Below are 27711 nucleotides of genomic sequence, written 5' to 3'. Positions count from 1 at the left end.
TGTGCCTAACCCACAGCTGGGCACACAGCAGGTGTCCTGGAAAGGGCCCACATGCAGAGAGAGGTTCGGGGCATCTTAGGAGACCACAGGCAGCTTTGTGTATGTGCGTTTTCGTTTTTGTCAATTTCAGTACAGAAATTTCCAGTTGCTGTTGTTCTCACATGGAACACGTGGAGGAGGCAGGCTGGAAAATGAGGCCCCAGGGTTAAGGACTGTGAAAGAAGGTGCCCAGTTGTTACAGATGGTGAGCAGAGTGGGGGTGGGGGTTCTCCCCAGACAGACACGGGCTTTTTCCTCCTCCAGCAAGGTCAACGACTCAGGCCAGGATCTTATAGCAGCAGAAGGAAATGACAGGACATGGGTTCTGGTCACACAAGGGTGGCCTCTAAAGGGGAGGGTCACGGGCAATACCACACTCTACCTGGCCTGGAAACAGGGTCCTGGGCGACACTGTCAATCTTATCATGTGTCACACTCATGGGGAGAAGAGAATTAGTGGCAACTTACCTTCTTCTGAGTTCTCGGGGTCTCCTCCCCTGTGGGGGATGATTTCAGAGAGAGAGGTCTTGGACGCTAAGACAGGCAGTTAGTTCCCAACGCCCTCAGGGTTGTGAGATCTCTCTTTGGTGTTGAAGCCTGTAGGACTTAGCAGTGGGCTCACCTTACAGACTGGCTTAGCTCAGTCCTGTAACCCATCAGAAGTGAGGGGTGGGCTCAGCTCACTCTGTAGCTCACTCTGTAGCTCACTCTGTAGCTCAGGGCCATGACCCACACGCAGCTCTGGGGCCCACTGAAACTCGGGTCCAGACTTGGCATATAGGAAGTGCATGTTTACACAAGAACTTTCAGAAAACTACCTGGAGGATGTTTCTAACTTCAATGGTATCAACCCGACATGAAGAAGGATCTCCTTGGCACATGAAGGGCAGTCTTCCCGTGTTTGAATTTTCATGACAGAAAGCAGCTAATATGATTAATCCCAGTCATGGGGGCTCTGACTTCTCAGGGAGGGAGTGGAGACCTCATCTGCTTCCCTAACCTCTACGGCTTCTGCAGCTGGCGTAGACACGATAGGGCCCAGGGTTCATGGAGGCCGCCGTGGAGTTAGAGAACAGGAGAGTGGCTCACTGGGCCAGCTGGGGGTTGTTTCAGAAGCAGGTGTGAAGCAGGCCCTAGGCTCCTGTCAGCTGCAAGCATGCTTCACCAGGGGTGTCCCCATCTCTGCTTAGCTGCCTCACTGAAGGCTCTAACTCGCAGGCATTAATGGGCTTTGACTAAGGCCGGTTTTAGGTCAGGCTGGGAGTAGGGGTGGCCAGCGAAGAAATAGTCCCCCAGAGTTCAGGTTCTAGCTCCTCCCTCCTCAGCTCTAGCTCCTCCCACCCCAGATGTAGCTCCTCCCACCCCCAAGTCATCCCATCTTCATAATGGACCTCCCACCCTAGATGCCTGATAGCCTGCAGTTCCCTGCTTTGGGGCTCGAGGCTGCCTGCTTCCCCTTTCCATGAGGGCAGGATTCCAGTACATTCTCCATTCCCTCTGGCCCTGTTTCCCAAAGAAAAATGCCTGGAATCAGGATTCAGCCCCAGGCTCTGGGCAGGAGCATCTTCGCTTTCCTCCCTGTGTCCCTGTGCCTCCTCTCGAGGTCCCGGCCAGGTGCCCAAGCACAAGGATCCCCTTCCTCTGCCTATAGCAGCCCCATGAGGGGCAGTTCCCCACCGCACGCTGCCGGTCTCTTCTCACCTACCCCTAGACCTAGAACACCCAGCCTCAGGGAATGTGGGCCCGAGATCCCAAAGCCGTCCCCTTCTCTCAGCCTTAACCTTCTGTCTCCCTCCGGTGCAGCTCTCACTCCCAGGGAAGGCGCTTCGTAGCAAGCAGGAGAATGCTTCCATTACCAAAGGCCAGCTGAGAGCTATGAAAATCCTAGTTCTGTGGCTCCATAATTCTGTGGCCAGGAAACATTTGAGAGCTCTGTCCGGGTCTAGGTCGGCTAATCAGGAGCCTGTCGCCGCAAGACATACCAGACACGCCTCATTGGCACGAGTCTGCCTGTCCACCTGTCCGCTTCCTGGGCCTCCAGACTGGAAAAGAAAAGCCATCGGCAAGTTGTCCTTCTCAAGGCCCTCCTCTGCTCTTTTCTCTTCTCTCTCTTGAGGGTCCCGGGCTTCCCAATTCTCCCACGGATTGCCCTCACCCGTTTCCTTCCCTTCCTCCACCTCCTGAGACCTCACCCGGGCTCCCCTGGCCCAGCCGGCAGGCAGGAGGCCCAGGGGTTTCTCAGCTGGGTCTGGAGGCCAGGTCACCCTGGGCCCCCCTCGCTGTGCCTCTCCCCACACAGGAGCATGGAGCCCGAAGTCAGAATGTCTCTGCGGTGACTGGTGCAGATGCTTATTTCAAACATTTAATTCCTCACCCCTCTGTTCTCCCTGCTCCTGGTTTCGGTTCTGGCCGGCTCATCTTGCCTTTGGAACCCCAGCTTTGTCCCTGGACCACACCCCTGGCTGAGGTGGTAGAAGAGGCCTACGGTGAGGACTACGAGTACTTTGAGATTCTGGGGCCGAAAGTACCAGAAAGGAACGGGCTGCTGGGCTGTCCGACAGGTGGGAGCCGTGGGCCACCGTGCGGTCAGACATGGCCAGGATGCAGCCAACGACAATGCCACATGTACTCGGAGGTGTGCTGTGACCCAAGCCACCGTCTGAGGGTCACTCAAAGGAGATCGGCTCTCTGGTAGGCTACACGTCACATGAGGGACACAGCATAGGAGATACACAAGCTTCATGGGTGAGAACAGATCATTCCTTCTGGGCCTTGTCCTCCGTGGCTCTCAGGAAAGGGACGTGGGTGTGGGAGCTGAGAGGCATTGCCTGCCTGACTCGCGTGGACCTTGACCGTGAGGTCTGTGAGCTCATCCTGGGACCAGGGGGTGGCATTTCTGGGCAGGCAGAATTTCTCCCCGCGGAGCCCACAGTAAGCCTCGGGGTGGTGGGAGTGAGGGGCAGAGGGGGACGGCCCTCTCCACGAATCAGCCCTGGAAGGAGAGCTGCAGATCGGTCTGTGGGACCCAAGGAGGGAGGGGATCCCAGCCCGTGGGCAGAGGGACGTGTGTGTGGAGACAGAGGCCGCCCTGTAACTCTCACTGTGAGGAACCCTATCCCGGCCTGGCCCTGAGCCACGCTGATGGAAGCTGGGAGGGAAGAGGCAACACGGCCTCAGAGGCCCAGGCCAGGGGCCACATGTTCAGGGAGGCATGAGCTGAGACATTCCAGGATGGGATATACTGTTCCTCCCCACAGAGCCTATGGCTCCTGGTGACACCACCCCTACCCCCCCCGCCCAAACTCAGCTCCTTCACCCCCTCCTCCACTGGCTCTGCAGCGGGGGCTGTGCTCAGAAGCCAGGGAGGGGAGGTCCTGGGGCAAGTACCATCCTCACACAGAGCCCCTGTTCTCCCGGGACCCACTCAGACCCTCAGGCTCATCCTCTCCCTCCTGCTCAGCCTCTGTATCGAGCTCTGTTTCAGCACAGCCCCCCGGCAGGGGAGGGCTCGGAAGGTACTGGAGGAGCCGGCCTTCCCGCTTCATCTCCGCCAGCTCCTTGGCACAGCAGCTGGGAGTGTTGGTCTCATACGTGTCGTGGAAGGTGTTGTAGTCCACCTCATAGAAACCCTTTTCCAGTGTGAGGACTGGCGTGAATCGGTGGCCCCAGAGCACCTCGGTATCCATGTAGGAGCTCCGTGCTTGGCAAGTCATGCCTGCGGGGACAGACGGCATGGAGATTATGAGTGGCCACCACCAGCTGTCCATCGTCTGTCCGTCCGTCCATCCATCCACCAGCCAGCCAGCCAGCCTTTGTTGTATCTCTACTTGGGCTAAGCTCTGCAGAGGGTGAAAGCTGGGTAAGCTAGTCCTCGCCCTGAAGGAGCTCTGGAGTGTGTTAGAGGCAGAAAATTAGAAACCAACGTGCAAGATTCTGGGGTAGCTTCCTAGAGATCAGAGTGGATAATTCTGGAAGAGCTAGAGCTAAAAATGTCAGGGACATGTTTCCTGAGAACAACATTAAGGACTAGAAGATTGAGACACAGAAGAGGCTCCTGCCTCTTCAAGGATTTGAACAAAGATAAATTCAGATGGTGCGAATGTAGAGAAGCCGACAGTCTTGTAGAACACACAGAGATTGTTTTGGTTAGACGCGTATGGGCAGAAGCCGCTCCTGCATGTGCTCACGCTCTCTCTCTCTCTCTCTCTCTCTCTCTCACACACACACACACACACACCTTGGCTTCTTGATTTCAGCATGCTCCAATGCCTCCATTCCCTGTCCCCCCAGCCGTCACTGGCCTATGTTATTTTTAGGTGTTGCTTTCTCTCCAGGGAGGAGAGCAGCTTTGTTTATGGATGAGGAAGCCTCTGTGCTTGGGGTCACAGGAAAGCAGCTTGCTGATATATAATCTTCTGGCCAAGGAAGGTACTGGCATGTGCTCTCGGGAATGAAGGAGAGGCCGGCTCCCACTTTCCAGGGTGGGCAATCTCTGGCAGGGGCCTCGTGCACACCAGACCCAAGGGCAAGGCTGCTTCCCACCCATTTGTGCTCTGGTGCTGGGTACCTCCAAGGTGTCCCCCACACCGTGGGCTTGCAACCTGCCCCTGCTCTTATGGTGTGGCCTGGGCTGAGCCTTCCCATGCAGTGCTCCCTCTTCACTACCCAGCAGGGTTGTAGGGGCCCCAAGCAGGGCACTGACCAGCCTAGACCTAGACCGGGTATCTGCAGGCTCGGGGGCCTCAGGAAAGACACCGGAATGGGACCTGCATGGGAACCCATGGGCCATATGTCCTGGAGGACTTCCTGTTCTGCTCACCCCTTGGGATGGGGCAGTGGGCCCCCCATAGCAAGAGACCCCACCTGTGTCCCCGGCAATCATCTTTGCATGCATTTGGGAAGGAAAGAAGCCCCTGAGGTTCCAGGCACCGTGCTTTACGTATGATTCTCCATCGAATCCTCTAACCCCCCCCAGTGACCCCAGGAGATTTGCTGATAGTTAAGCAACTTGCCCAGACATACACCGACAGGCCGTGGGAGAACTGCGTTCGCCCAAACTCGGCCTGAATCAGCAGTGCATGCTCGGCTCTGTAACATCACCACCAAGCCACAGAAATCAGGGAGATAACAGATGTGGTGGTGGGGGGTCTCCTTTCCTTATCCCAGGGCGCCCCCCTGCACTCATGGAAGGAGAGAAGGTCATTGAGACAGGGCAGGTGACCTGGAGGTCATTGACCTTGAAGGATACTTAGGAAAGGGCCCAGTTCTGCTGGGTCACCACCTGATCCCTCTACGGTAGGTGGCAGTGAAGTCATGGGGGGCGTGCAAGGCACAATTCTCCTGTTTGTGACCACATCTCTGCTATGACCCTTGCTTTGTGGCCTCAGAGTGGTGCTCTTCTCCCAGACACTCAGCCGGTGTTCTGATCCCGAGCCCAGCACCAAGGGCAGCGTGACCTGCGAGCCCCCAGCTCTGCCACAGGCTTCCTGCCTCCTGACTGTCCTTGGCCCCAGGGGCTCCCTCAGCTGCCACCATATGCTGCCTGGCCAGGCTCCAGCTCCCAGCAGATGGCCAAGCAGCCCCCATCCGTGCCAGTCCCTGAAGCCTGTTCGTACCCCCAGCCATGTCCCACAGGCTCCAGCCGAATGAGAAGGTTTGTGGAAGCCCCGTCTGAGTTTCCCACGCAGCAACTACCATCCCGAAAAGTGAGGAAGGCTTATTTGGTCATCTCTGTGATTGGGCCCTGAAATTTCAGGGAGCAGTGTGGTGTGGTAGAGAACACTCTAGATTCATAAGTGAAAGACATGACTCCAACACTGTCTCCACGAAGCTGGGTGATGCAGCGTCTGTGTCTGTTAAAAGGGATTGGTGGGGTCCTGCAGTGTCGTTGCAGGAACCAGAAAAATAGGTATCACTCCGAGCCTGAGCGAGGTCTACAAGTGCTCAGTCTACTGGGTGACCAGGAGAGAGGGCAAAAGGAAGAGAAGGAATAAGAAGGAGTGTTCACGGTTCAGCTGGAATGGGGCCTTGAACTTCCTGGGGCCCCGCACCAAGACCTTGGCCTTGAGGAATGGTGGAAATTCCTGGCTACCAACCGCCCATGAGAGTTGGCAGCTGAGCAGGGAGGTGTGGGGCTGGCTACTTAGAGGGCATTGGCTTGGGCACATGTGAATGCCGGTGTCCTGGGTTTGGCTTGTTCCCTGTCCATTCAGCCAGCCTTCCACAGGGAAACCCAGGGACAGCCTTCTCCGGGGTGGAGGCAGCCAGATGAGCTGGACATCACCAAGTCCTACTGTGAGGAAGCCTGTGCACCCTGGTTCACTGTTTTTCTCAAAGTTATCTGATCATGGACCTCTTTTTGGGTAGACACATGCCCCAGGATGGGGTGTGACAGAGTAGCCTGTTGAAAGCAAGGGCCAGGTTGGGGCCCCCTTCCTTCACTGGTATCCTAGCTTTACAACTTGTTCTTGGACAAAAGTAGACCTAAACTTGCTGGTCTGTGCCTCTGTTTCTTTATCTGTAACCTAAGGAATGTCTTCTCACCGGGAGTGGAAAGGCATTAAGTATGACTCTCTAGGGGCGCCTGGGTGGCTCAGTGGGTTTAAAGTATGACTCTCTATGTTTAAAGTTTAGAACTATGCACAGGAACTAGAGGGTTCAGTATACATTAACTCTTGTTATTACTCTATGTTAATTGAGTAATGATACCCCTCAGATCACAGTTAGAGATTGGGCTGGTTGAGAATCCCAGGATTCTTAGGCACCAACTTGCATCTTCCAGTCCTAGTGCCCTAAACTCCCAGGATGTGGGAGGGTTCTGTGGCCAAGGAGGATAAAGTGTCTTACCTGTTGCCTCCACCATCCCTTCTAGAATGACCACAACTTCAAATTCCTCCTGATCCAGCTGGGCCCGAGACATCTCCCAGAAAGGGCTCTTCTCATTGATCTCATGGGAGATGATGAGTGGAGACACCAGGAAGAGACGGTCATCCCCAGTGTCGAAGCCCACGTTGATGTCCGTCTGGTTCAGGGGGATGAACTCCCCTTCTTTGGTCTGCCGGGACTTGATGAGCTTGGCGCGGATCGAGGCCTCCACAATGTGGGAGTTGCGAAGGTCCCCCACCCGGAACATGAGACAGAGCTTCTCGTCCCGCATGGAGATGACCGCATTGTTGGAGAACATGAGGGTCTCTGCTCTCTTCTTTGGCTGACTGATCTTGACAAACATGCACCCCACCATGAAGGCATTGACGATGGAGCCGAGGATGGCCTGGACCAAGAGAAGTATGATTCCCTCTGGACACTTCTCTGTGATCACCCGAAAGCCATACCCAATGGTGGTTTCAGTCTCAATGGAGAACAGGAAGGCAGACACAAAGCCACTGAGGTTTTCAACACAAGGAATCCACTCTTGGTCACCAACATGGTCCAGATCACCCCGGATGTAAGCAATCAGCCACCAAATGAAACCAAAGAACAGCCAAGTGACGGTGTAGACCATGGTGAAGACCAGCAGGTTGAAGCGCCATTTGAGGTCCACCAGGGTGGTGAAGAGGTCGCTCAGGTATCGGTAGGTTTCTTGGACGTTGCCATGGTGAACGTTGCACTTGCCACTCTTTTCCATGTAGCGCTGGCGGGGCTTCTTGCCTTCCGCTAGCAGGCGAGTGCGGTCGGTGGCGATGGGGATGTAATCGCGGGCCTGTTTGGGAATCTTCTTCGGGTCCCTGGGAGTGACTCCAATCTCCATGTCCTGGTTCATAGCATTCCTAGAATCGCCAGCCATAACTGGGATGCGTTGAGTTAAAAAAGACATCATCAGTGAAGGGGACTGTGTGGATTCACCGAAACACAAGACTTCAAGATCACACCTGCCTCTGTGCTCTCCAAAGCCCTCATCTAATGCACAGTGGACCCGACAGCAGAGTCTTTCTTCAAGGGCAGGCACCATTTTTTAAAAATATTGGGACACCTGGGTGGCTCAGTTGGTTAAGCAGCTGCCTTCGGCTCAGGTCATGATCCCAGTGTCCTGGGATCGAGTCCCACATCGGGCTCCTTGCTCGGCGGGGAGCCTGCTTCTGCCTCTGCCTGCCATTCTGTCTGCCTGTGCTCGCTCGCTCTCCCTCTCTCTCTCTGACAAATAAATAAAAAATCTTAAAAAAAAAAACTCTTTAAAAAAAAATATTATTTGCTTGTTTCCCTGGCGCTTACTACAGATTCTAGCCTACAATAGCGGCTCAATAGTAGTTTGTTGAATGAATAAGTATGCAGGTGCAAAATACATATGGCATTGAAAGGATTTAAGAAATCTGGGAACAATTCAAAAAGATGATAACCACAGCAATTTATTAATTGCCTGCTCTAGTCCATGAAATACACACAGACTGTCACTTGTTATCACAGCATCCGGCTGGAGCTGGAGCTTGATCTCCAGTAGGTAAACACTGAGGACTTATGCATCATCTTTATTTCTAGGAGTCTCTCCTCCTCTGTCAGAATGTAGGCTCCATGGGGCACAGTGGTGTCTGTTTTGTTCCCTCATACATTATTCCAAATACCCAGAGGGCACCCTGGGACATCTGTGTACTCAAAAAGCACTTGTTGAATAAATGAATGAATAAATAAGAAAATAAATGAGAGTCCGAAAGAGGTAACTGGTTAAGCCATAACCTGGGCCATCAGACACTCACCTGGCAGAGCAGATAGCTGGATTCTTGCTCACAGGGCCCAGAGCCTGTGCTTTTTTCTCTTTATATCTCCCTGTCTCCTTCCTTTATGTCTCAGTTCTTAGCAGCAGACAGAAAGAAAAAGGCAGCGAGTGTCTGATTCACCATGTGGTCACTCCTTCTGTCTGAGGGGGGAGTCTGTGGCTGTCTGAGCCCTTACTAATATGACAGATCGCTGTGTAGACCCACCATTAAAAATCTTGACACAGTATTCCCTGTTCTCTAAAAAAATGAAATGGACAAGATATTAACACTCCTAAGGTTTTCAAAAGGGCCGTAAACTTCTATGTGGAATCAAACGCAAACAAATGAAAGCCAAACTCAGAGAACAGATCGGTGGTTGCTAGGGAGAGGGTATACCAGGCAAGCAAGGTGGGGAAGGTGGTTGCCAGGTACAAACTTCTGGTTGTAAACTAGGTCCTGGGGATGTGATGTACGGCATGGTAGTTAGAGTTAACAGTACCATGCTGTCTATCTGAAAAATACCAAGAGTAGACCTTCAAAGTCTTCATCACAAGAAGAAAATTGTAATTATATGCAGTGCCAATGTTAACGAAATTAATTGTGGCAATCATTTTGCAAAATACACGTATATCAGAGTCATTATGTTATGCACCTTAAACTACTAGAACGTTTCATGTCAGTTATCTCAACAAAATATCTCAATAAAAAATAACTTTGAAAACAGGCTGTACCATGTTTTGGAGTCTATGCCACCCTTTAAAGAAACACCCACACATCTGGAACAGTCTGCTGTTTTTCTGATATTCTGCACACTCCTGTTGAAAATACTTTAAGACTCTGATGCAGCCAGGAAAGGCCATGAGAATCTCCACAGCTAATAAGCTAATAAGCTCCACAGCTTGCATTTCTGAGCATTCACAAGCAGGCCCTGTGCTAAGAAATGTATATGCATTAGCTCATTTATATGAGCTCACAACAAAGGTATTAGAGCAGAACTGCCACGCTCCCTCCAATCTTCAGGCAAAGACAAAGCTCAAGTAGTTATGTGGCTGAGTTAGGGTTTGAATCTAGGTTTATCTGCTCCAGCCTGGGGTCTCAAGGTCCCCACCATATGATGGCTTGCAGACATCGAAGTTCTGTGGCTCCTGCTTAGACTGAAGAGGTGCTCACTCCAGAAAGTTCTATGAGCTTCTGATCCGGAAGGAATTCACCTCAGGGGATGCTCTTACTCAGCTCTTCATCTTTACAAGCAGGCTTGTCTTCATTGCACAGGCAGCCCCACTCCCAGGAAACAGGGAACCTGGTAGAACTACCCGGTTGAATGTTTTATGAGCCAAGAGGAAGATCTCACCCATCGTGGAAAGTCAGCTGTTCCCTGCAGACCTTTCTCTTTGCTGCCTTGGTGGTTGTGGCAATTTCAAGGTAACCTTTAAAATACCCTATTGAAGGGTCATCCGAAGGACTGTTTGTCTCAGACATCTCAGAATTTCCCATTCTGCACGGGGCCACCTGCTCCCCGCTCCCTCATGTGGCAGCTACAAAGATAAATGAAACAAGGAGCAGGAGGCTTGGTGCTGCTTTGCAGAATCGTAAACATGATTTTGCTCTGCCCCCGAGTCTGACATTGTTTACTGAGAACTCAGGGATGCCCAAAAAGGGTGAGAAATACTGCTACTTCCAATGCCCTGGGGGATCTTCGGATCTCTGGGGGATCTAGGGGTCCGATGGGAGGGCTGTCCGTGGACTCCCCGAGACACTGGTGTTGGGCAGGGCGGGCACAGTGCTGGCCAGAATGAGTCACTGGTTAGGGCAACTGGCAAAGCACATTCTCCTGCCTTCAGCTCTTCCAGAAAAATAGCTTTCCTGCCGATTTTCTGCACTGTTTCCTTCTTTATTTTTAAAAATACTTTCATAGGTTCTCGTAGGAGAAAGCCTTGCACTGTACTAGAAACAGAGAAAGGTTTTCTAGGACACCTCAGTCAAGATCTGAGAATTTTTTTTGTGTCCAGCAGACAGGGAAAGGGTTCACTTCAGATTTGAAATTGGCATCCATCCTCCAAGTGTGCTAGAATTCTTGGCACAAGTGTTTCCTCGCTCAGCCCAGGCTGAGATATGGGTTCTAGCTCAGCTTCCAAGGAACGTGTTCTGTGACCCAAGCAAAAACACTGTTCATTTTCTTTGCCTCAGTTTACTCTGTTGTAAACCCCAGATGATATTTTCTGCCATTCCAGCTCTGGGGGCTGTTTGAATGGATCGAGGATCCAGGGAAAGACTATATGAATGCAAACATAGATATAAGTATAAATGTGAATATATACTCAAACTCTCCTTGAAGTGGAATTTAGTGCAATATCCCATTAACTCCTATTTTGAGGATGAAGAGAGAGACCTAGAGCATCTAAGTCAAGTACCTAAAACACCAGTGGGCCACTTGCAAGGTCAGCAAGCTGACAGGTATAGACCCTCTCTGCCCCAGATTTCTTCCTAAGAGTAAATGAAATGCCCCCTCTAGAAATATTGGCCTCCGGTGCTGTGGGGCCATGATATAAAAAATAATTTTCCAAGGGCAATGGAGATGAACTTTTTTTTTTTTTTTAAGATTTCACCCATTTATCTGACAGAGAGAGATCACAAGTAGGCAGAGAGGCAGGTAGAGAGAGAAGGAGGAGGAAGCAGGCTCCCCGCTGAGCAGAGAGCCCGATGTGGGACTCGATCCCAGGACCCCAAGATCATGACCAGAGCCGAAGGCAGCGGCTTAACCCACTGAGCCACCCAGGCGCCCGGAGATGAACTTTTGAATCTGATTTTCCAGATCTGATCTATTCATTCACGTGCTCATTCAGCATTAGTTGAGGGATTGCGATCGTGCAGCTTCTGTGATAGGAGCTGGAGATTAAGCAGGAAATAAGAGGAATGGAGACCCAGGCTTCATGTAGCTTATAGTCTAGCACCACTCCCCTTTGAGCCCAGGGCTCTGAGCAGAACCACATATAGAGAGAGAGGCAGGGGGAAGGGCTTTGGGCTGGAGGAGGCAAGCCAGTGTGAGAGGTGCTCCCTGCTGGACCCGGGAAAGGCACCAGTGGCAGCAAATCCCATTAAAGCTCATCAAGCCTGGTTGAGACGGTTCGTCCAGATCATCTCCTGCGTCTGCTAATAGGAAGCTGGGCCCTGAAATGATTAAAACTCTTGGGAAGACGGAGCCTGAAGTCCAGCAAAGTGGTTTAAACTCTTTGATGTAGAAACACAAATGGAGAAAGAATCAAAAGAGGCAAATTCAAAGGAGGTTGTATTTTAGGTGATGCATGAGTGACTCTGACAAACTTTTAAGTGGACCTCTATATCAAGACTTCCCAAACACCCCACCACACACACAGTAAAGAAATGCCTATGTCATGGGGGTGATTTTTCTAGAAAGTAGGAGCCCATGGACACAGCATCTTGATAGAAACTTCATTTGGAAGTCCAGCAGGGTTTCTTGAAGGGAGCACTGGGCTGGGAGTCTTTTTTTTTTTTTTTTTTAAGATTGAGAGAGAGAAAGGGACTCTGCAAGGGTGTGGGAGAGGAGGGGCAGAAGGAAAGGGAAAAAGAATCTGAAGCAGGCTTCATGCTCAATGCCCAGAATGGAGCCAGATATGGGGGTTGGATCCCACTCCCCAGAGATCATGATCTGAGCTGAAATCAAGAGTTGGACGTTTCACCGACGGAACCACCCAGGCACCCCTGGGATTCTTGCTTCAGACACAATTTCCTTACTGCAGAAATGAGGATGGCAGACATCCTTAATGATTTCTTCCTTTCTGTCTTATATTTCTGGGTCAATGTCTGCTTCCCAGAGTTTTGGGATATGGGATGAGGCTGGGATATGGGATAAGGCTGGGGTATGGGATAAGGGTATTGGAGGAGTATATACTCCTATCTCAGACTAGATATTTGTATGCTATTCTATAGGAATCTATATGGCTGTACTGGTTGTTAAACTATGAACGCACTCTAAGGTGGTCACCCCAGTGCCCTCAAGGACCTTCAAGATGAGCAGGAAGTACCAAAGGTATTATCAAGGAAATACGTGTCAGGAAAGGCACACGCAGGATGGCAGAACTCAAAGATGCTCTCATGATTCCTGCCCCCGGAACTGGGGATAGGATACCACTCCCATGATGCTCCTACGGCATGGCACAGCTGGCTTGAAGAAAGGGAGACTGTCTGGGGTGAGCCAGACCTAATCAGATAAGCTCTGAAGGGGACTGGGTTTTCCCTAAAGCAGGAGATTGGTTTTATGAGAGGAATGAAATGAGAGGGAGAGGCTCTTCGCTAGCTCTGGAGATGGAGAGGGACACGTGGCAAGGAACTTGGGGACCTCTAGGAGCTGACAGTAGCAGCCCCCGCCTTAACAGCCAGCCAAGAAACAGGGACTTCCTCCTCTGATCTTCAAGACCTAAATTCTGCCACAGCCGCAGGAGTGTGCTAGCTTGCTGACACCCGGATTTTAGCCTTGTTAGACCCTGAGCAGAGAACACAGTCATCTCATGCCTGGGCTTCTTATTTCAGAATCCTGAGCCGAAAACTGGGTGTTGTTCTACACCATTTAGTCTGTGGTCCTTTGCCAAGGCACAAATATAAGTCTAACAGAATAGAAGGGGGAAACCAGGTAGTAAATAGGAAGGCTGACTCTTGCATGAACGCCCATCTTCTGATTTCACCTTGAGATGAGGGAATTTCCAGAGAAGTTATTGCTCAAAGCCTCAGTTGTTTTTCCTGCAAAATGGGGATCATGACGGTGCCAGCCAAGGAGGGTACCACAAAGACTGAAGGAAGGCGCATGCACAGTGCTGGCCGAAGCCAGTATTCACTTTCCACCCAGGGCTGGAGTTGTGGGGGTGGGGCAGGGAGGTTCAAGCAGTTCAGGGGCTCCTACTGTGGGTCAGCATCCTGCTTCCACGGCCTCATTTACTCCACGGGGAGGCACCGTCTTATTCCACAAAGAGGGAAACTGGGGGAGAGCTTAGATAACTTGCCCACAGTCACACAGGGGCTGCAGAGATGCTCTCTAGAACCTGCAGTGATTGCAATGGACAGAACTGCTGCTGGGAGAGGAGTTCCCAGCTGTGCCTGAAGAACTTTCTAAGAACTGTCTCACCTGTGGTCCTACGCAGAGGCAGAGGCTGTTCCGGTGCTAAGATTCTGGTGAGGCTGGATCCTCTGCTCCTCTCCTGGGTCAGGATGAGCCACTTCCCTGAGCCTGGAGGCGGGAGCCCAATGAAGAGGAGGAGGGGAAGTGACCATGACAGGGGAGCCCCGGTGCAGCAGGGATCTGTGAGTCCCTAGACTCAGGGTAGGGGTGCCTAGGGCGTGGGGTGGGGGTTTCCCCGGGAGTCCAGCACAACCAGTGGGGGAACCCCAGCATCCCCCCTTTTCTCAGCAGCCTGCCAGAGGACAAAATGTTGGAAACTGCAATTCTGACCTCTGCCTTATAGTTTCCTGCTGGCTGCCGCAGCTGCCCTTTCTGATGGTGGAACCAGCAGTTGGAGAGGCCCGGAGGGGCCAGGGGAGAGCAAGACCACAGAGGCTCCTGGCCCAGAAGCTCATGTCCGAGCCCCGTTTTGCCAAGGAAGGGTCGTCTGATGGCCCCAGCCCCCCGAGCCTGTGTCTAAACCACACTAATGGGCTGGCTCTGGCCAGGGGGTCAGTTCTAGTGTCCTGGCTTTTGAAATTACCATCCTTTAAAAAACAAGACAAACAAAAACACCCCCCCAAAAAACAACCTTAGTGCATTTTGAGGTCTAATGGCTGAAGAGCTCAAGAGTAATAAATCATTAAAAAGCCATCGGCTATTTTCTTTTAAAGCCCAGTCATTTTGCAGCTGCTATTTGTTGTTATCAACTTGGGTGGGAACTTAGTCTTTAATTCCTGGATGTTTTGTGGTTTTATTTTTTGAACCCAAGTTGAGAAACTCTCTGGATGATAGCACATGGTATATTAGGTGTGCAAGCCCATTGAAAACCGCACCACACAGATTCCTTCCCTCCTTCCCTCCTTCTTTCCTTCCTCCAATCAGTGAACACCTGCCGTGACCCCCCTCCGCCCCCGCGCCCCCCATCCCTCCAGTCACTGCAAGTTCTACTCTGCTGGGCCCTGGGGGCAGGAGGAGGTATAGCATCACTTCTCTGGCTCTCTTGTGCTTTCTAGTCACAGAGATCTTGTGAAAATGCAGATTCCGATTAGGTTGGTTGGGAGTGCTCTGAGTCTGCATTTTATCACAGAGCTCCCAGCCACGTCAAGGCTGCTGGTCCTCTGAGCAGCAGGGCTTCTCCACTGTGGATGCACATTGCAATCAGCCGGGAGCTGGACCCCATGCTGATGCCTACGCCCCATACCAGGAGACCCCGGCCCAGGGGATTCTAATAACAACTGATATTGGGTACCATGGTTGTATTTTCTGCTGTAAGGGTGTCCCGGTCTTGTGGGGACACACAGGTGAATGGTCAGTGCAGTAGAGAGTGACAGAAAGACCAAGACTAAGTTCTTACTTTGGCTTCACCAGGGCGAGTGAGGAAAGGTCAGGAAAGACTTGGTGGAGAAGGTACACACTGAGTGCAGTGAATGAACCCTCTTGCCGTGAGAAGCTCATGTACCAAACACCTGTTATGTGCCATCTCTGTGCTAGGTGATTTTGATGCAATGTCCCACTGAAGGTTTAAATAAGTCTGCCTCTGAGGTTATTGGTCCCTGGGGCTGTCAGAGGATCTGAGCCTTAGTGGGGGTCAGGCCCTGAAATGCCTGACCCAGGAAACGGCCAGAGGGACACACACCTGATTGGTACCATGATTCAGTTCATGATTTGCTGCCATGTTGCCTGACGTGCCCAGGCTGCCTGGAGCCCTTTCCCTTTTCCTCCTGAAGGGGCTGTATCTTCCAGAGTACTTGCCTTCAGAGTGCTTCCTGCTGTGGCTTACAGCGGGTCCTTAATTTTTCTAATAATGGCAACATTTGCCCCTCAGAGGCACTGAATTACTCCAAGGAGAGAGAATGTCCATATGTCCTGGCTAAGACCTGTTCAGGTGTAATCCCTGAACGCCCCTTCCACTCCCAGAAATGTCTGTGTTGATGAATGGATAAAGAAGATGTGGTGTGTATATATAATGGACTATTACACAGCCATAAAAAAGAAATCCTGCCATTTGCAATGTTGTGGATGGAACTGGAGGGTATTATGCTAAGCGAAATAAGTCAATCAGTGATTGATATTACTCATATGTGGAATTTAAGAAACAAAACAGAGGAGCATAGGGGAAGGGAGGGAAAAATAAAATAAGACGAAATCAGAGAGGGAGAAAAACCATAAGAGACCCTTAATTATAGAAAACAAATTCAGGGTTGCTGGATGGGGCTGGATAGATGTGGCAACTGGATGACGGACATAAGGAGGCACATGATGTAATGAGCTCTGGGTATGATATAAGACTCATGAACTGAGGGGGCCTGGGTGGCTCAGTGGGTTAAAGCCTCTGCCTTCGGCTCAGGTCATGATCCCAAGGTCCTGGATCGAGCCCCGCATCAGGCTCTCTGCTCGGTGGGCCTCCTGCTTCTGCCTCTCTCTCTGCCTGCCTCTCTGCCTACTTGTGATCTCTGTCTGCCACATAAATAAATAAAATCGTTAAAAAAAAAAAGGCTCATGAACTGATCTCTATCTCTGAAACTAATAATACATTATATGTTAATTAAGTTTAAATCTTTTTAAAAAGGGAAGAAAAAAAAAGAAAAATAGAAATGTTTGTGTTTGGACAATATGGCCCCTTACAAGGAAGAGATAAGTACCCAGCAGCCACGGATTCCGCTGAGAGCAATTCTCCTTTACCTGTTTTTTGATTCCAATATAAGCTCTTCTTAGACCTTCATTTTCAGATTTGTGATAGAGAAAAAGATTTCAAGACATATAATTCTCTTTATTCTGGGTAAAGCAATTATATGAACACAAAATTATAACCAGAACTTGCTCTGGCTTTTGGGAACACAACAGGGAGTGATGGGGACAGAGGTGAGGTGAGCCGAGCACACGCGCCTCCTGACCGAGGTCTCTACTGTCCGGCCAGAGCTCAGGGATGCCACGCAAGAATGCGGAGCTGCTGTGGTAAGACCTTCCTCTCTCTTTTTGCAGAAAAGCTAGAAGGAAAGACTTTTAAACCTGAAAAATTTTTTTCAACACTGACCATTAATTCAACCATTTTTGAACCAGTGAGTTTATCAAAGAAAATATGTCTGCGAGTCCGAGTCAGTGTGTCGGCTGCCGATGTAGACTTCAGGGTTCCTGGGTCAGAGATAGGCTTTTTCCTCACGTGGACAGGTTGGACACTGGACTTGGAGTTATGCTGAGCATCGTGTGAAGAGCTGTGGTAGCACCAAAAAATTCTCCACGCTAATCGGTCTTCCATGAACACAACCTGTCAGCCTGAGCACAACGGACGCCGGAAGGCCATCCCAGGACTCATACTGTAGCAAAGACAGGGTTGTGTGGGCTTCTCTCCTGGCTTCTCTCTCTGGTTCCCATGGTCCTAACAAGCCCTGTCTCCTCGCCCACAGCCTTGTTCTCTGCAGTCGCCTCCATTGGGCAGACAGCTGTCATGACCCCCCTGCTTTCCTACAGTGCATCTTCTGCTAGCAGCCTTGTCCTCTCCAGCCGCACACTTTGCAAGCATGCTGTCACCGGTAGAATCCAGACAAGCATCACAGGCCTCCCTTTCCATCATGGTGGAAGTGGTTCTCAGCGGGGAGAAATTTCTGACTTTAAATGCATCAAAAAAGGTGGAAGGAGCTCTCTCCCCAGAGGAGGGCTATAAGAACAGGAGCGTGGGTCCGGTCACCTCCCAAGTTCATTTCTGGCTCAGCTGTAATGACTGCTGACCCCCAGGGATTAGGCAATCTCGGGATAACAGGACAGTGAGGCTCTGACATGAGTAGGCCCAGACCATGGGTGCTGGTCTTGTGCCCAACATGTTCCTCAGTCTCAGGGGCCCACAAGGGCTTGGGGATGCATACTCGTAGCTCTGCTCCAAGCTGAATGCCCAGTGAAGGGGACTCTGGAGAGATCGGCTACAGCCAAAGTGAAATTTGGCACCCCTCTGTCTGGAATGCAAGGATCTCCCGTGGCTATGTGACAGCGGGGCGGGGGGGGGGGTTGCTGGTGCCAGTGCCAGGAGCAGGGTGAAGGGCTTTCATTGGAACGTGGAGCCAGGGACAGGGTTGTTGGAAGAATGAACTTTGTCAGATAGGACACTTCATCACCACGGGTGTCCCGGCACACCATGTCCCTGAGGGCTTAGCTGCGAAGGCCACTGCAAGGGAGCTGCTGTGTCAGGTAGACGAGGAGGCTGCTGAGGGACCCTTACATGGCCCAGCTCACACTGCCCCTTCCTGGGGAGCGCTCGCAGTTGCACGCATCTCCCCAGCCCAGGCATCCCGGCCTCCACCCCAGGGTGGCCTTGGTCCCTCTGAGGGGCGCCCTTGATTCTGGCCCCTCCGCACGAGTGGGTATTTGGTACTTTAAATACGATTGGTATTTAAAGCCAAGTCAGGGTGGAGGTACGGACGCAGAACTGTTCCCCAGAGTCCCTCAGCTGTCCCCAGTTTTGAGTCAGAGACATCCTGCCAGGAGCAAGCCCTTTCATCTAGCCCACCTGTGCAGCTTTTCTGATGCCCTTGACTCATTCTGCTATTGTTCTAAGCATGAGTTCAGTTTGTTGGCTGTAGCCCGTTATGCTGACTTCTTGTTTTTCTTTGCCGAGTAGCCCTGGAAGAGAAATCTGTGTGTGCGTGTGATCAGAAGAGGCGCCTTGTTTATGTTAACTCCATCATCTCAACCACACCGTAGAGTAAGATCAACGTGTCTGTCCCACAGGTAAGGAGGTGGAGACTCAGGGAAGGCGGGGTGGGGGTGTGTGTGGAGTGGGGGTGGGGGAGTGAAAGTCACATGACCCCAGAACAGCCCATTCTGCTCTGTGCCGCCTGGTGCTGACCCGCAGAGCCCGCACTCTCCCACTGTCCCACCTGACATCCATCCAAGTCCAGGGCACCAGACAGTGTGATCTTCGTTCTGAAGTATAATCCTGACCTTCCTGACCACTTAGCTTGCCCTGAATTACACGCCGCTGCTGCAGTCCGGACCCTGGGTCTCCTTCCTATGTAAGAAATGGAAATATCCAAGAGAATCCTAATGTGAAGGAAATAGTTCCCGTTGTTTCAGGAAAATAATGGCATGAGGTACTTGGTTCCCTAACCTGTCTTATTCCAGGCTAGAAGGTATGCAACAAAGCAGTGTTATTATTACATGGAATTGTGGTGGAAGAGTAATGAAAATTGGCATCTCTGTTCGGGCTCTTTCAGAATTGGATGGGCTCATGAGAATCCTATAATATGAATCCCACTTTCTAGTGGGAGAGCTGTGGATTACCCAGGACACATAAATGCTGCTTTACTCACTGCCAAGGTGATGACACGGTAGATGTAATAATACTGAACGTGAAGATTTATGTAGTATAAACACCAACAAATGCAACAATGGGCCAAATGGGTGACTTTGACTTTTCTGGCTCTGCCCTGAAGGGCTCCAGTCAATGTCAGCAGGGGCCCCAGAAGATGAGTCTGGGGCATTCAGAGCCTTGGGCAGCCCAGACAAGGGAAGGTAACTAGCTGCTCACTCAGACTGTGTCCATGGAGGGTTTGGCACCACAATTCTAAGGAAGTAATAAAACCTCATGCATTATTTTATGGTATCTGCAGAGAAACACATGCTCTATCAGAAGGTCTGTGGACTAATCCCATGCTTGCTTTGTCATGAAAGAAACAAAAATACCATGCTTGCTTTGTCATGAAAGAAACAAAAATACTGACACTTCACAATAAAGATAAAAAGCAAAGAGAGAAGGATTAAATCGTGTTTCACTCAAGAGCTTTTTTTTTTTTTTTTTTTTTTAAGACTGAGTTCTTGTCTGAAAACAGGAGCCAACAGATCTGGCATTTGCTGGGGGAGTTCAGTTCTTTGGAGAAAATACAGAGACAAAAAGATCATTCTGATGGTACTTAAAAGATTTATTTGAATATATTTAAGGGAGACCAAATATATCCAGCAAATTTTAAAAGGGCAAAATTAGGCCTAATTCAGGTTATGGAATACAGATTTGTAAGTCTTACTCATGTCGTGAGTACATTTCCAGCAACTTAACATTTCATATGGTGCCTAATGATTGAGCAGGACCTCTATGGAGCAGGCCTGAAAGCTTGTGACTGAGGTTCCCAACCTGTGTGGCTCTCATTTGTGTAAGATGGAATATTTCATGGCCCTCCTTGGCAGGCTGCTGTGGGCCACCCAAGGGCTCCTGATGTCTGTTCTTCCAATACTCAGCCATGGCTTACTGGCCACAGTCCCAATTCACCCACCCAGCCCCTTGCGGATGATGTATGAAAAATCGTGAGTAAAAGGGCATGAAAATCAAATTAATTCATTTTCCATTTTCCCCACATTTGTATCTGTCTATCCAGTACTTTTCCTTTTCAAGCCTGCTATCTCTTTGAAAGCAAGCTGCATAGTTATGATACATTCTCTTCATTGTAACTCTGTACTGTGAGTATGTATTCTGCATTAAATAATAAAGGAGATTAATAATTAAATCAAAGTGAAAAACCACTTGTTTCCTGCCTACAGCCCAAGGGACAGATTTCCTGGTCTGGTGTCAATTTATCAATGATGATTAGAGCCTAGGAGGTCGGAGAGGTACAGAGAAGATGGCAACAAGAAAGCAGGCTAATGTGACTGTGAATGTACTTATGTACAAATGAAAAAGACGGGATGGTGATAGAAGGTGCGTGAATGGGGAGAAAAGACCAGAGAAACAGGCACAGCAGGTAAAATGTCAATAATTGGAGTTGAAACATATTGGGGGCTCACCCTACACCAGATTGCATTCTAAATGCTTTACCTATATTAACTCATTTAGTCATTTCAGAAAAGGCATGAAGTGGGTACTGTTTCCCCCATTCTACAGATGAAGAAACTGAGGCACAAGGGAGGGTGAGCCCACTGTCCCAAAACTGGTGTTTGCATGGATTAAAACCCAGGTGATCTGGCTCTAGAGTCACTCTCCAAGTCTAAGAACAAAAAAAAGAGAACGTCCCAAATGCTCCAATAAAGAGGAATGAGACAAATCTTGTGGGAGAATGAATAAACAGGAAAAGCTAGTGAGAGTAAGAAAAAAATAAAGTCAAAGAATTGAGAGTGAAAGCAGGTCAAGAAACAAAGGTTGGAAAGGAGGCAAAGTGAAAGTCAGTGGGGCATCAGAAATGAGTTGTCGGGAAGAAGAAAAGAAAGAACAGAGAATGGGATCTATCAAAGGGAGCATGTCACTGGGCGTACTACATTGGGTGTACTACAGACTCCTCTCCTTTGCTGTCTTAAATAACCTTCTCCAAGCCTGCTCAAGGTAGGTGTTCTTATACCCATTTCACAGATGGTAAACTGAAGGTCTGAGAAACTAAGTGCTATGTCCAAGGTCGCACAGTTAGTTCATGGCAGATCAGAAAGAATTGTTGTTAATGACAAAATGCCGATGCAAGAAATCAAAGAGTAGCTAAACAAGTGAAGAAATATACTATGTTCGTAGACTGAAAGATTCAATACAGTGAAGATGCCAATTCTCCCCAAACTGAATATTCAGGGTTAACGCGATTCCTATCAAAATCCCACAATAATTTTTTTGTAGATGTAGAGAAGATTGTTCTAAAATTTCTATTGAAAAGGAAAGAAATTAGAATAGGTGAAACAATTTTGAAAAAGAAAGAAGTAGAAGAAATCAGTCTACTGAATTTTAAAACTTATATAGCTAAATCTATGTGGTAATAATGGAGGAGAGATAGACATAGACCAATGGAGCAGAACCCAGAAAAAGACCTTCACAAATACACCCAAGGAGTCTTTGACAAAAGTGCAAAAGGGATTCAATGGGAGAAAGATCGTCTTTTTAAGAAATGGCACCAAAGCAATTCAATATCCATAGACCAAAAAATGAATTTGACTAAGTCTCAAGCCTTATATAAAAATTAACTCAAAATGAATCATGCACTTAAATGTAAATGATACAGCTATACAACATTTACGTGGGGGAAACCTGAGGGAACCTTCAAGATCTTCAAGATCTATGGCAGGCAAAGAATTCTTAGACTTGACACCAAAAACCTCACCCATAAAAGGGAACAGTTATAAATTGGACCCCATCAAAACTCAAAGTGTTTGCTGAAAAAGACTCTCTTAAGATGGAAAGACAAGCTCCGGAGTAGGAGACAATGTTTGCAAACCATGTATATGACAAGGATTGGTACCTCACATCTTTAAGGAATGCTCAAAATCCAACAGTAAAACAATCTAATTAGAAAATGAGTGTAAGATATGAAAAGACATTTAGCCAATGACAGCATACGGAGAGCAAATGGAGAGCATACGAGCTCGTGGAGAGTCAATATCATCAGCCATTAGAGAAATGCAAAACCAGGATGAGATATATTGCATACTTACCAGCATGGCTACAATGAAAGATAGTGACAACACCACATATTGGCAAGGATGTAGTGAAAAAGAATCACTCCTACGTTGCTGATAGGAAGGTAAAACAATGTTTCAGTTTCTTAAAGAACTAAACATAGTTACCTTGTGAACCATCCATTGCACTTCTGGGCACTTATCCCAAAGAAATGGTAACATAAGTTCATGGAAAACTCCCTATACACGTATTTAGAGCAGTTTAAATCATAGAAGCCTCAAACTGGATACAACAAGCATGTCCTTCAAGGGGTAAAGGTTGAACAAATTCAACAACCACACCGAAATATCACACACACACACACACATACCCTTGGATGAATCCCCAGAGAATTATACTGATTGAAAAACCCAAAGGTTATATACCTATGATTCTATTTATATCACATTCTAGAGCTGACAAACTGTAGAAAGGAGGGCAGATTCATGGCTGCTGGGGGCTAAGGAAGAGGTCGGGCAGGAGGGAAATAGATTTGGCTCTAAAAACAGGGCAACACGAGAGATCCTTGCTGTGATGGAAATGTTTTACTGCATGAACGTTTAAGGGAAAGAATCAGTATATGCACACAGATGGAGGGAAGGACCAGAACAAGCAGAGGCCAGTCTCAGGGCCTCCTGGGGGTCCCTCCATGGGCTCCCTTCTCTCTTGGTGCCTCACTGCTTTTTTGAACCCCCTTGGGAAGCCTTCCCTGCTTCTCCCTGGCCTCCCTTTAGCCCCTCTGCCTCTCTGCAATGGCTCTTCTCTCTGATTCTATTACTTATCCGTGGGCACATCTGCTTTCCTCAGTCAGTCCCCGGAGAGAGCGCCAAGGTTGGGCAGGCAAGGCGTGTAAAGGACCCAATCCCATAACACAGGTTCGAACACACGGTCTGGTCTGTAGTAGAAGCTCCATTCCCATCTTTCAAGGAATATGTGAGTGACTTTGAGTCCAAGGAAGGGCACTTTCTGAAGTGACTCCGGCACCCTGACTAGGGCTGTGAGGCCTGCATACCTTGCTGTCTGGGATAGCCCAGGGTCGCTGGCTGGGCATAACATTTGCCTGTCAGGGTCTCTTAGACCCGGGCACCGGCAGGATCTGGTATCCCCATGGACGGCCGCCTTCCTGGAACAGAGGCAATAACTTCGTCCCTGTGGCTCCTCTGCCTCTCCTCCTGGCCAGACTCTTGAACATCAAGCCCTCAAACCCGCCATCTTGGAAGGGACAGACTCTGAGAGCAAAACGCACAGGACACAGGCAGGGTCCCCCAATAGCATTTCTCTGCCGTAGTTCGCCACACTCCTTTTCCTTTATGAGCAGCAAGAGAGAAGGCAGGACGAGGGCATTAGGGCCTCCGTGATATTCAGGGAAGGGGCCTAAAATGTGAGAAGAGGACATTGCGATGGATGCACAAGTGGGCCTCCACCAGTCGACTCACAGGAGAGAGGAAGGAGATTCTGAAAGCTTGTCATGATCTCTCCTCCCCTTCCCCCTTCATGTGTTTCCCTTTTGACCCCCCTCCTCTGGCCCCTAGCCCCGATGGCCACCAAATGGGTTGACTGAGGAAGTGCTGTGGCCACCTGACAGACTGGTCCCAGTGATTCCTGACCTTTGCCCCTCAGTCCTCTCTGGGCTGGAATTAAAATGGAACTTAGCATTTACCCACCAGCCAGGAGCTCCAGGGTCATGTGTTAAAGGTTTGGCTCTGACATTTAACTTAACACAGTTGTTGGCAAGGGCTGCTGCCATCCGGGGCTCTGCGGACTAGAATAGCTCACTTATCAGAATGTCAAGGTAGGAGGAACTAGATAAGCCTGGGGGCACTGGCAGGGGCCATGACTCTGGCCCTTGGCAGCCAGGCAGCCAGGGTCTCAGGAAGGGCCTGCTGTCCCATCGGTTTTAAAATCATCCCAGAGAAAGCCCCCCTCAAGTCTCCTAGAGAAAGACATTCAGATATTTTTTTTCAAATGCCACACTGCACATGCTTCTCGTCTTGAGGAAAAACAGAAAAATTCCTTCACGGGCTGACAACTGTCTCCACAAAGCACATCTCATGATGGACCCTCTCTTGGAAAGGCTGCCAGCTCCCCGTGGCCAGTCTGTAGCTCAGACGCAGTGAAAAGTTGAATCTGAAAATGGGTCCTTTGATCCACCTTGTGGACTCCTCCTTTCTCTCCATGGTATATCCCCAACACCCCCGCCGGCCGCCCCAGCCTAAATGTTTGAGCAGAATTGCGCAGAAAACGTAAGCTTTGGCGCTCACGCTCCCGAGTGGAAAAGCATTACTCTGCCCAAATGATCCCGTTCCAAGGTTTTCCAAAATTATGTACTCCTGCCACATGCTAAGCGATCAAATCAAGGGCCGTGAAACTGATTTAAAAACAAGAAGCAGAAGTAGATATCATTTCCAAGAATGGGAGTGTCGCCTACACCCATGGGTGGCTTGGCCCACAGAAGGCAGTGGGAGCGCGGTCCTTCGCAGGGCAGGTGGGAAGTGGGGACGGGGGGCGCTTGAGTTGTCCCTTCCCTGCTGTGGGGTTAACTCCCACACAGGTGATTCCAGCAGTGTGAGAGTCTCCGCGTCCCTGGCTGAGAACCCCAGGCAGGCACTGACAGACAGCCCCATGGGGATCTTGCCTGCCAGGGACAGTAGGGCAGAGAGAACATCTGTGACAGAGCCACACTGATGTTTCTGCTCGACCCCCAGTGGAAGAGCTTGGCTCTGCTCACGATGTACCCGCAGACTCAGGGCGGGGGTACCCATGAGAGACTTCTCCCTGGGGAATCCCAGTAAGCTTTGACTTCATCCTCAGGGAAGAGAGCCGTTTCGGGACAGCCCCAGCCAGCTTGAGGGGCCGGCCCCTTCTCTCTGCTCACAGGTCTGCCTGTCCTGTGTTCCAGGGGCACAGCTTGCTGGTTGGAGCTCACTCATTCTCTCTGTACTGTGGGTGAGCTCCTTTGAGGAATTTCTTCAGGCGGATGCTGCCTGTGACATGGAACAGCAGGTGACAGTGGCTTTTGGAGAGGACGGGAAAAGTCTGTGTGAGTGGTCCCCTGTCAGTCACCGAGCTAGAGAGGCTATCTGGAACGTGGCTGGGGGGACCTAGGGAGCACTGTCTTTCCCTGGAATGTGCAGACGAGCTCCCTACATGGCATTGCCCCTTTCGGTGGCAATCCTGGTGCTGTTTGGATCATTTAGGCTGTTGTAATAATTTATCATCAACCTCATAATTAGTAAACGGAACCCAACTAGTAATGAACACTTAACAAACGCTCCAACACATTCCTTCCAAGGTAAAAGAAGGTTGTCTTTTTCTATCCTTAGGCTGTTAAGTCTCTCCTCTTTGAACTTAGTTTCAGATTGTTTGGGTCCAAGGTAGTATAGGGGGCGGGAGGAGGTGAGGAGGAGGCTGGGAGGAAGGGCAGGAAAGCAGTGGATGGAAGAAGCAGCAAACCCATCACAAACACCGAACGCCCAAGATCACACAGTCAGCATTCAATAAATGACCATTTCTTTGTATTATTGCCAAAAAGCAGAGTGAGGCCATCTCGAGGCAGAGCAATAGTTTAAAATCCCAGGCAGTACGACCAAGCTTTCGTGTCAGAGTCCAACCAAGGGCCTCTCCCTCCACTTCCCACGCCATCCACCCTGCTTGGTCCTTCCACCAGATTCTAGGGTGCCCCAGGAACTCATCCAGCCAGCTGATGGGATTTACACCCGGCTTGGAGGAAAAGACACAGATTTGGGAAGGTCAGTGCACCTTTCAGGGTTAGTGTTTAATAGGGAAAAAAGTCTGGCTTTGAAGTCAGAGGACAAGGGTTTAGAGGGTGGCAGCTCTGCCGCCGCTCCCGCTCTGAACTCGAAAGCTGCGGTCTCATCTGTAAAGCCGGTGAATGACCTCCGCCCCACAGGACTGGTGTCCAGATGAACTCATACGACCGTGTCTGGCTCAGTTCTTGGTTCCATAAATATTAGCTGTTTTTCACTGCTTCTCTCCCACATGGAAAAGTGTTTTGTGGACCAGAGAGCCCGAGGGGGGGGGGGCAGTAAGTTTTGGAGTCAGCCCCAGGTGAGAATTTCTCTTGTAAGCTGTGTACCTCCCAAAAGTTACACAGCCTCACCAAGGGGCTGTTGCTCAGCTGTAGGAAAAGGATGCAAAATCTGTTTCATTAAAAGGATCAAGAGAGAGCAAAGCACTTGGCACATTCTGACATGTGCCTGTTGATCTTCTGGTGGTGGAAAGGGGCTCTGGGAATAGTGCTGGGCTCACCTTACCTGACCTGATGTTTAGGCCAGACCCTGGAACTTTGGGGGGCCAGACCCCGGTCCCACTGCCATGAGGCTTCTCCCCAGTCCTGGGAGAGGGAGGGACAGCACTGTTTGATGGAAAGCGGAGATGGTTCTCCAGGGAGACACAGGGATTTGGGAGAAGGGAAATAACGATGGCCTTCCCTATCCCCTGTCCCTGCCTTTGCAGCCAGGACTCCTGGCCTTTCTGAACAGTTGGAAAGATGTTTAAAAAGAGATAGGGAGGCATGCAGGAAGTGACCAGGCAGCAAGGAGGGCAGAAATAGCAAAGGCCATGTTTCCAATTTGGCCAGACTTAAAAGAAAGCAAGAGTAAGCTGAGGGTCAGAGGCTCTGAGGGAGCTCGCTGCCCCTCCCCAGCCCTCTGCACCCCCCATCTGAAAGCAGAGCTGCTACCTGGGGGAAAGGTACCCCCCACTCCCTACTGCCTTGGCCTCTCAGAGCAGGCAGGGGGCATTCAGGATCCCCTGGGGGGGTGTACCCCAGCTCTGGAACCAGCACAGCATGTTTTTAGCCCTCTGAAGGCTGAACTCCCAGTGCCCAGGACACCTGTGGGCTCTGGGGAGCTCGGATTTCCCGGCTGGACGGTTGGGCTTTAAACCTGCTACAGTGGTCTTAAATTAGATAAGTAAGTAAGTAAGTAAGTAAATAAATAAATAATAAAATTAATCCGCCCTAAACCCTTCGCTGTCCCCATGGGCTCCCAAAGTGACAGGTGCTTGGCAAAGCTAACCGCCAGGGGCAAGGGGCACTTCGGGAGTGCCTTCCAAAACAGTGAGCTGGGGAGAAAAGGAAGAAGGAAAAGAAGACAACTTACTTGTTGAGATCAGAGCTTCCAAGTCCCACTGATGCTAACTTCTGGAGCTCCCTTAGAGGCGGTGCCGGAGCGCTCAGAGCCCTTGAGGGGACTCGCCCACCCCAACCATTACCACAGCCTCGGACTCTGCCTGGAGCTCCTCCCTGTCGTGGGGTCCTGCAGCGGGAGGCTCCTAAGGCATCCCGTCCCTTCCCTAGCCAGCCCCTCAGTCACTCCCTTCCTCCGGCAACGGGAGGCTCTGCTCACGCTCGCACTCTCCCTCGCTCTCCCTCTCTCTCCCTCGCTCTCCCTCGCTCTCCC

The 27711-nt window shown here is 50.3% G+C and overlaps 1 protein-coding gene across 3 annotated transcripts; it reads right to left on the bottom strand.

The window, feature by feature from the left end:
• Nucleotides 1-3341: 3341 nt before the first annotated feature.
• On the bottom strand, nucleotides 3342-27711 carry KCNJ5 (potassium inwardly rectifying channel subfamily J member 5). Of its 3 annotated transcripts, none has more exons than XM_044260695.1 (3): nucleotides 27412-27711; nucleotides 6886-7824; nucleotides 3342-3754 (listed from the first exon to the last, which is right to left on the bottom strand). In XM_044260695.1, the coding sequence occupies exons 2-3, from the start codon at nucleotides 7820-7822 to the stop codon at nucleotides 3432-3434; spliced, it is 1260 nt and encodes a 419-aa protein (XP_044116630.1). In that variant the 5' UTR covers nucleotides 7823-7824; nucleotides 27412-27711; the 3' UTR covers nucleotides 3342-3431. The 3 variants fall into 3 exon arrangements, with proteins under 3 accessions (XP_044116630.1, XP_044116631.1, XP_044116629.1); XM_044260696.1 differs by lacking the exon at nucleotides 27412-27711 and adding an exon at nucleotides 8727-8806; XM_044260694.1 differs by lacking the exon at nucleotides 27412-27711 and having other exon boundaries at nucleotides 6886-7852.

Source organism: Neovison vison, chromosome 7 (genome assembly GCF_020171115.1).
Source record: "Neovison vison isolate M4711 chromosome 7, ASM_NN_V1, whole genome shotgun sequence".
Lineage (NCBI taxonomy): Eukaryota > Metazoa > Chordata > Mammalia > Carnivora > Mustelidae > Neogale > Neogale vison.
The sequence above is the reverse complement of the archived record's forward strand: the minus strand, read 5'-3'. Positions and strand labels throughout refer to the sequence as shown.